Below are 9,486 nucleotides of genomic sequence, written 5' to 3' on the forward strand. Positions count from 1 at the left end.
TTCCCCTCTTGCTTTGATAATTCTTGGTTTAAGAAATATAATATCTTCAGTTATCCATGTCACAAAAGAATTTTCCTTTGTTGGGGGCACTGGAGATGCCACTTTTGGGGGGATCTTAGTTTATGCTCCCTGCTCTTGGCCCCCTCAGCCCCTTGCCCTGTCCCCACTCCAGCTCTATGGTAGGAGGGGGCTCTGGTCTTTTCTAAAGTGGGTGGTTTGTCTTTTGGTCTTTCCCTTTAGGATGTGTGTGTGTGTTTGCGTGTGCCACATGTGTGGCATGCATGTGAGTGCGTGCGTGTGAACAGCTTCGGGTTCAACTGGTTTTGCTGTGAGCTGCAGTGTTCTGTGGGTCTGTGGTATCTGACACTGTGGACATTAATGTACTTCTTGGACATTTTAATAAAATTTTTTTAACAGTTCGACATGCCTGTCACCTCCTGACACTTTCCTTCATTCATTCACTCAGCAAGTACTTACTAGGCAGCCATAATGAACTATGTACTGTACTGGATGCTGGGGAGGTAGTGGTAAAGAGGACAGATATGGTCTTTGGAGGTAGTAAGGGAAGGTTTCTTAGAGGAGATGGATGGGATCTAAATGAAGAGTTACGTTAACTAGACAAGGAGCGGAACAAAGGAAGAGAGTTCCAAGCAAAGCAAAGAATGAAGGCAAAAATCCTCTTGCAGAAGGGAACATGGCTCATTTGAGAAAGAGCAAGGAGACCACTGGCTGGAGCAGAGCGATAAAGGTAGAGAGTGGAGGGGGATGAGGGCAGAGAAGAAGAGGATGGAATACTCAGGGCCAGATGAGCTGCAGTGAGGAGTTAGGGCTTTATTCTAAAATTGATAGTGGCAACAAACACCATAAGCAAGGTCAAAAGGCAAATGCCAAATTTAGAAACAATTTTCAAACAGAGATATAGAACTCGTTGCTTTAATATATAAAGAGCTCCTACAAATCAATAGGAAAAAAGACTAATAATCTAATAGCCAAATGTGCAAAGGATATGAATAAAACATTCGCAGAAGAGGAAGTACAGATGGTTCTTAAACTACAACATATGCTAAATGAAATAATACACATTTTCAAAAATACCATGATAAAGAAGGGCATATTTTTTTAAAAAAGAGAATAAACAAATCTAATGAGAGGAAGCCTTGCATAGATTAATGATGACAATATACCTGAAGTAAGAATGGTTTATGATTTACTCAACCACCTGTACCTAAGGTCAAAGTGGAGGATATTCAGCTTCACACATAATAAGAGTTGCAAGTGACAACCACAGTGAGATATCATTTTCACCTATCATGTTGGCTCAGATAAAGGTGACAACATGATACTGATAAGGATGTGTGGAAACAGTCAGTACATCTATTACTGGTAGGATAAAAATTGGCCCCACCTATAAGAAGGTGGAGATCACTATCAAAATGGCGAGTTTTGACCCCCTGATCAATCATCTCCTGATAGCATACTCCAATTATACTTGCACTTATATGAGATTATGTGGGTACTTATTACTAACAGCAAAATATGGGAAACTATCATTAGGAGATGGGCTACAAATATTATGGTGCATCCAGACAATGAAAACTCTGCCAACCTTCAAAAGAATGTGTTTGGGGTGGGATCTTTATATGGTGATGGAAACTATCTCAAACATATATTATTAAGCAAAAGAAGAGATACTTTTAAAGTACATTTGGTACATGAATGTCCATAGCAGTGTTATTCACAATTGCCAAAAGGTGGAAAAACCCAAATTTCCACCAACTGATAAGTGAATAAACAAAATATGGCATATCTATACCATAGAATATTGTTCAGCCATAAAAAGGAATGATGCACTGACACACACGGTTAAACATTGTGCTGAGTGACACAAAAGGACATATATTGTATGATTCCATTTATATGAATATCAATAATAGGCAAATCCATAGAGACAGAAAGTAGATTAGTATTTCCCAGTAGGAGGAGGAAAGAATGAAGAGGAATTGCTTAATGGGGTCGGGGTTTTCTTTTGGGGTAATGAAAATGTCTTGGAACTAGAAAGAAGTGCACAACACTGCGAATGTGCTAAATGTCACTGAATTGAACACTTGGTGAATTTTATGTTATTTAAATTTTACAATATAAGAAAGTATACGTTGTCCACTATCATTTGTGTAAAAGTAGGGAAAGAAATATATATGCATGTTTGCTTAAATAAACATAAAACATCTCTGTAAGGACACATAAGAAACTTCAGATGTCTCTGGGAAATGAACTGGGTAGAAGAGGGACAGGAGAGAGAGAGATGTTTTTCTGAATACCTGGCTTCAGGCAGGGTTCTATCCAGGTTGCCATTCTTTCGCTCTCCTGGTGGACTGTGGAAATAACTACTCCAACAAACAGCGCAGCAACTCCATCAGAAAGAAGTTTCCATCAGCCTAATCATCTACCAAAATCATTGGGTTGTATGTGTCCACCTCCATCTCTGGATAAATCAGGATTGCTCAGAGAGATGGGCCACAGCACTCACTGTGGGTGGAGTCAGCCCCTCCAACTCTCATTGATTAGAGAAGGAAAAGTTACATATTCCCAGGGAAACCAGGGAACTGAAACTGTGGAAGAGAGATAAGATGCCAGAAGGGAAAAGGCAGGATGAAAGAAATCCCATGCACTCATCTCTGGAAACCATTGCCCCATTATAGGAAGCTAAGGCCCAGCTGGATCTCCAGGCGGTCTAATCAAGGAGCTGGACTCTGTCTTCAGAGGAACAATTTGTACCTGGGAGCTCAGTCAAATCTGGTATTGAAGGATGAAGTTATGTCAACTATCCCACTTCTACAACCAGATAAGAACTTTACATGTTTTTCTCTTTTCCTTCTGTTTGTATCTCAGAAACTTTCAATGCTTCTCAGCCCACGCTACCCCCCATCCCACACACACACCTACACCACAGGAAAATTTGCAACTTCTCTACCTTCTAGGAGCAGGAATCCAGTGTCACACACTTTGTGCCCCAGGATATTGAGAGGAAACACAGGCCAGGCCCGTAGGGAGTGGCTCAAAGAAGAGAGTTGGGGGAGGATGGGGAGAGAGGAGAATGAGGAGTGAGGTGTGGTCTTGAGGAATGAGGGGAGATGCTCTCGACTGAATTGTCACCAAGTCTCCTCAGATGGGAAACATTACTAAAATGCATTCGAAGTAATTCTTCACCAGCTGCTTTTTCTCATTGATAAAAAAAAAAATTTTATTGAGCCCCTGCTATATGCTTTGTACTCACTGGGACCTCAGAACAGCCCTGGTACAGAGGAGGAAACAGGCTCAGGGGTTTTGTCACTTGGGCACAGGTAGGATTCGAACTGAAGCCAACCTCGTTCCCAAACCCACCAATGAGTTTTCTCTAGATGGAGAGGGCAGTAAAGAGGGTTCCAGGAGGGACCTCAGTGCTACTCCAGGTTAGCTTGAAACTAGGATTTCTCATGGCTGGATGGCTCTCAACACTGGAGAGTATGGCTGGATCCCAACTTCCTAACAAGAATCTCCCCTTAAAACTTGGAGCTCAGATTGGATTTTGAGATTTAAGAACGTTCCATCTCTCCTGAATCTCTAAGAAGGGAAATGGTGGTGGGGGGGGCATTAGGGAAGGAGAGAGGAACTTAGAGAATAGGGATCTCAGAGAGAAAAGGGGAGCCCAGTGCTTGCACAGCGCAAAAAGCCAAGGCACACCAGTGCCTCAGGTTGTTCATCTGCACAGTGGCAATGAAAATACCTGGGTGTCGCAATGGTGTCTCGTGCACAGCTGCTGTCTGGGATATAGTTAGCGTGCAAATGGAGGGTGTTCAGTAGCTCCATAAATCCAGCTTTGTCTGGGCTGCTGCCTGAGGCTGAGCCAACCTGGTGCAAGGGTAGCTATTAAGCCCTGTTGAGCAGTGAGAAGTTCCTGAGAGCTGGGGCATTGGTCGTAATAGGGATGACGTTAACAGTCTCTATGATGACAGCTCGGCAAGGGAAAGCCTAGGGGAATAGATGTTCTGTTACCTCAGACTCTTCAGTTTGGTCTCCATGGCAACAGCTGTGGGGTCCAAGCTGCCTAGGGGTGGAGCTTGGAGGGTGGGAAGAAGCTGGGGTGGGCCTGGGGAAAAAACAGCTGGTTTCCATAGTGAGAGCTGGAGAACCTAATGTTGGTTCACTCTCTGGACAGTTGTGGGGAGGGTGGTCTTCATGGTTGGTCAGGGTGGGGACAGCTGAAGTGTTGTTGTTGGTCTCTAGGGTGGGAGCCAGTGGTATCCATGGTTACAGCTAGAGGAGGGAGGCACTATCTCCATGGGTGCGACTAATGAGGGAAAGGCTGTGTGACTAAGTGACAGGTAGAAGCTGGGCTGGTCACCTTGGTGACAACGGGAAGTGGGGCAGCTTGCCTCTATAGCAAGTGACATGGATCTTATGGGTCCCTGGGACCGGGGGAATGGTCTCTTTGGTGACAGCCAGGAAAAAGGCTGTCAGGTGGGGGCAGACTTGCTCCCTCCAGAGAGATACCAGAGGGTGAGGGCACGACCGCCAGTCATGCAAGCCAGCAGGGGTCTGTCAATCTGTTTTAGCAGTGACAGACAAAGGGTTGTTTCCCCTGAAACTGGAGAAGTGGGGATGTTCTTGACAGTGACCTGGGGAACTAGCCTAGAGAAACTTCAGGGGACTCGCGGCGTAAGGGGGAAGAATGGGAGTACTCAATCTCCAGGTCACCGTCGGGGAGAGGACAGTCTCCCTGTGACTACGCGGCGTGGTTACCCGTGGTACTCTGCATTTTCTACAAGTGATGAAAGGGGGGGGTTTCAGTGTCCAGGTGACCGTTAAGTCTTCAGTCTTCAGAGAGATAGATACAGAGGGCATGTGGCCAGTCTCCAGATAATCCCTGGGGTCCAGCCTCCAGGCGACCGTGGGGGTGGTTCTGTCCGTGTCCAGGTGACCTCTGGAGATATAGCCAGCCTTCCGGAGACCTCGGGGTCTGCTGGCCGCCAGGAGTCCTCATAGGGTATGCCCCATTCCCTGGAAGAAGTCCGGGAAGGAAGGGAAGTCCACTGTCCAAGAGAAGTGGGGCTTAGTCGGTGTCCAAGGAACTCCAGGGAATTTGTCTCCTGGGACTGGCCATTTTCTGGGGCCCTCAGGGGGCGCGGTCGGTGTTGAAAGACCGCAGGAGGCCACAGGGGGCGTGGTCCGTCTCCAGGGGACCGCTAGGCACTCAGCCAGCCGCTAAGCGCCCCAGCCGTCGGCGCCCCAGGCCTAGACACGCAGCGGGATCCAGGCGGCAGGGTCACGCGCGCCTCCGGCCCAGCCACCACCTCCCGCCCAGCCCCAGCCCCAGCCGCCGGGTGCGGGGTCGGGCGCACCGGGTGCGCGGTAGCAGTAGACGCCGAAAAGGCGACGCGTAGCGTCAGGAAAGCCGAGGCTGCGCACGCCGGGCCGGCGCCCGCCACAACGCGCGCGCGGATTCACGATGGGGTAGCGCGCACTCCCGTCCGCCAGCCAGCCTGCGGTGCAGCGGTCCAGCAGCTGCAGCTTCCAGGCGGCGAACAGCTGCCCCACCTTGGCCACAGCCGCGCCGCGCGCTGCGCAGGCGCGCGCTGCTCCGGAGAAGGGCAAGGGCCGCAGCGGCTTCAGGAAGAACACACGCCCTGCGTGGGGTGGGGGGACAAGTCAGGGACACTCCCAGGACCTGGCCTCCTCGGGATTCTGGACACTTCCCCACCCGCCTACAGCCCAGGACCCCAGTCTCAAGATTCAAGAGCACCTCATTCTCTGCAGCTTGGGACCCCAGCCTCTGCCTAGGCAGCGTTGATTTGCGTGAGGTGGCAGTCCCGGGGAAGGGATCTCCTTGTCTGGCCTCCGAGGGCCAGTTTGAAGAGGAAGGGCCAGGGGAAAGGGAACTGTGGGGTGGAGTGGGAGAGACTGAGAGGGAGGTATACCCGGGAGAGGCCTGTCGGGGCGCACGGGGCTTCTTCCCAGGGGCCTACGCACCTGGGAGGTTGGAGGTGAAGCAGAAGGCGTCGTAGCGTTCCTCGGCGTTATGGCGGTAGCCATAGTTGCGCACGCCGCCGTTGGCACCTTCGCCTACCCCGGCGCTCCCTGCCCCACCGCAGGGCTCCCGGGGCTGGCTCACCGGGTACTGTACCGAGCCGTCGCGCAGCCAGCCTGCATTGCACCAGTCCAAGCCGTCGCGCCAGGCCGCATGCAGCTGCTCGGCTGACGCCAGGATGCCATCCTGCTCAGCGCACGCGCGCTGCGCTTCTGTGAAGGTCAGTTTATAGCGGCCTCCACGGGGGTGGTAAGGAAACACCACACCTGAGAAGACACACAAGGGTTGTTCAGTCCCCGCTCCCAACTAGCCGCCACCCACCTGACATCTGGAGTGCTGTGTCTGTTCAACCTAGATCTTCCAGCCCATCCCTCACTCTGGCCTCAGACCTGACCGTATCTTTTTCCATCTCACACCTCTCACAGCTCCCTTTGCCTTAAGCTTGGTTCACTTGACCCTCCTTCTTAACATACTTAATCGTGTCCATCCCCGTTCCACCGTTGGAGACGTTCTACCTGTTGAACTCCCGTTCCTCCTTCAAAACCCAACTCCCACAACCCTCTTATGTATTTCCGACATTCTCTTAGTACTGGGACCTTCCCTCTGGTCAACCCCTGTGTCCACAAAACTGGGACTGTCTATGTCCAGTGCTGGTTCCCCTACACTGGGAGCCTCTGAAAGGCTGACTCTGGGCAAATCTCCCTTTGATCCCCAGCATTGTCTAGGGCAGTACCCGTTGGTTTCCCTTCCATGTCAGCTCTTATAACTCGTCCCTCATCAGACAGTCAATTCAGTTCACAAGTGTTCTGTGTTTGAAGGATAGACCTTTGGGGGTGAGTTGGGTATTCTCAGCAGATGCAGGAAGGAGGCAAAAAGGGGCCAGGGAGAAGACCTGAAGCCTGATAGACCATTTTCAAGTCCTGGTGCTGCTAACTCACTATGTGCCCTGGGGAAGGTTCTAACCTCCCTAAGCCGGTTGCATCGCACTAGGGTTTTTGGGAAAATTAAGTGAGAGACTCCAGAGAGCTCTTCAACCAAGCACATGGCACACAGAAAATGCCCAGTAAAGGAGAGCTGCCCCTATTATTGTTATTTGCTATAGCTGGGAAATTCAACCCTAAAATCTCTCCTGGCATCTTCTAAACAACTGAAGAAAAACCAGGTGGGAGAAAATTCTTCAGATAGAAACCCCACCTCCCAGCTCCACAGTCAGCCAATCAGAGCAACCCGTCTTCCGCCACAGTGATTGACTCACGGGTGGGCACGTGACTCAAAGCTAGGCCAATGAGAGACAACTCTGGGACTCTAGCTAGCACTCCGAGGAAATCAGTTGTTAAGCTGGGAGGGTGGAACCTTGGCACAAATTTTTGGTTCCATCAGGGGAAACTTGCCAGAGGAAAGCCCACCCAGGGAAGTGGAGCAGGGGGTGGGGGGGATTCCCGATGGGGAGTGAGTTTCTCACTGTGCCTGATTCCTACACCAGGGTTTCCCAACATCCTCACTATTGACATTGTGGACTGGATCATTCTTTGCTGTAAGGAACTGTCCTGTGCTTCATGGTATATTTCACAGCATCCCTGGCCTCCATCCACTGGATGCCACCAGCAATCAATCGTCTTCTAGACATTGCAATATCCCTGGGTAGCAAAAATCAACCTGAATCAGAACCTACCCTACCAATCCTCTAAATTCCTTTAGGCCAATGATTTGGTTTCTGTCTCTTGCAATACTCCCCCCTCTCCCCTTAGAAACATGTGTCATCCTGCCCATAGGCGGGTTACCTTCCAGGTCCAGCTTGACCATGCCAGTGTCATCCTCCAGCTCATTGGTGACCTCGCACTCATAGCGTCCATAGTCCTGCAGCGTGACGTTTCGGAGAACCAAGGAGGCATCCCCAGGACCATCACCCTGTAGCTCAGCCCGCCCGCGGTAATTGCCAAACGCCCGGTGCTGGGGGCCCAGTGCCACGAAGACATCGGTAAAGGCCAGCGGGTCCACTACTTTGGTCCACTTGAGGCGGACGCCTTCGTGGCTGTGGGCAGCTGCCTCATAGTGGTAACGGCAGGGCAAGACGATGGTGCCACCCCGGTGGCTGACCACCTGCCCAGGCGCCGTCTGCACCACCACTGAGCCCGACTCGCCCTCTGTGGGCGACCAAGGAGGGTTCAGAAGAGATCCTAGGGGCAGGGTAGGGAACCTAGGAGGGGGACCCTGGGAAAGGGATGTGGGGTTAGAAAACTTAGGTGGGGGTCAGTAAATCGGAGGAGTAAAGGGGCTCAGAGAGGGGGAGGAGAGGGGGAGACTGTGCCCGTCAGGAACGCCCAACGTCCTCCCCTTCCCCACCTCCATGCACCCCCAGCATCACCCTTGGCTACAGCTCCTGACTCACCTAGCACGTGCACGACCTTCTTCCGGCCACGCTGCGCCCCGGCGGGGGCTGCGAGCAGCAGGATTCCCCAGGCCGCCGCCCAGAGCGCACCGGGACGGAGGGCTGCTCCAGCCCACACCTGGGGGCACCAGGCGCTCAGTCCAACCTCCTGGCCTTTGCCTTTCGGAGGACTAGCCCCTTGGCCTTCCTTCTCCGCAACGAGGATTTCTCATGTACCCAGGCCTCCTCCCCAGCCAGGGTCCCAGAGGACTCCCCTAAGAAGACTGGCAGACCCCTGTCCCGACTTTCCTCTCCTGGGACTGCACACCCTCACTCCTGCACATAGTCCCCGCCCCTGGACTTGCCTTCCCTTAGTCCTGCGCAGTAACCTACCTGATCCCCTAACCCTAACACTAGAGGTTCGGAGCCCCGCCCCCTTCTCTCCCTCTGGCCCAGGCCAGAGATGCGGGGAGGGGGGAGGAGCTGGAGGAGCGGCAGCAGCAAGGTTATCCGTGCGCCAGGAGACTGCAGCAAACCGGGCCGGGAAAGGGGGGAAGTGTAGAGAGAGGGAAAGACAGAGAGAGGGAGAGAAAAGGGAGACAGAGACAGAGAGAAAAGCAGGGAGAGATGGAGACGGGGCAGGAGTGTGAGAGGGAGAAAGACAGAAAAGGAAGGAAAGACAGATAAAGAAAGATGCAGTGGGAGAGACAGACCGAAAAGGAGAGAGGAGAGAGAACGAGAGGGAGAGACACAGAGAAGAGGGAGACATGGGGGTAGGGAGAGAGAGAGAGGCTCAGAGAGGGGGAGAAAAGGGACCATGCAAAAAAGAGGGAGAGAAAAGTAGGGAAAGACGAGGAGGGATAGAGACAGGAGAGAAACACGGAGGGACCTAGAGACAGAGACAGAGACAGAATCCCGGAGAGAGACCTATCGAGACCCACTCTGTGGCCGCACTCACCATTCTGCCCGTACAGACCCGGCCGAGTGGCCCCTACGCGCCGGGACTGCGCTCCTGGCACACCCAGGGAAGGACTGGGCAGGTCCCTGCGGGCGG

General features: G+C 52.0%; 1 protein-coding gene across 1 annotated transcript; it reads right to left on the bottom strand.

Moving 5' to 3' along the window:
• Positions 1–3,081: 3,081 nt before the first annotated feature.
• On the bottom strand, positions 3,082–9,463 carry HAPLN4 (hyaluronan and proteoglycan link protein 4). Its single transcript, XM_039867984.1, has 5 exons — positions 9,391–9,463; positions 8,454–8,571; positions 7,846–8,208; positions 6,007–6,330; positions 3,082–5,663 (listed from the first exon to the last, which is right to left on the bottom strand). The coding sequence occupies exons 1-5, from the start codon at positions 9,391–9,393 to the stop codon at positions 5,272–5,274; spliced, it is 1,200 nt and encodes a 399-aa protein (XP_039723918.1). The 5' UTR covers positions 9,394–9,463; the 3' UTR covers positions 3,082–5,271.
• Between the last annotated feature and the right edge of the window lie 23 nt (positions 9,464–9,486).

Source organism: Pteropus medius, unplaced genomic scaffold (assembly GCF_902729225.1).
Source record: "Pteropus medius unplaced genomic scaffold, Ma_sr-lr_union100, whole genome shotgun sequence".
Classification (NCBI taxonomy): domain Eukaryota; kingdom Metazoa; phylum Chordata; class Mammalia; order Chiroptera; family Pteropodidae; genus Pteropus; species Pteropus medius.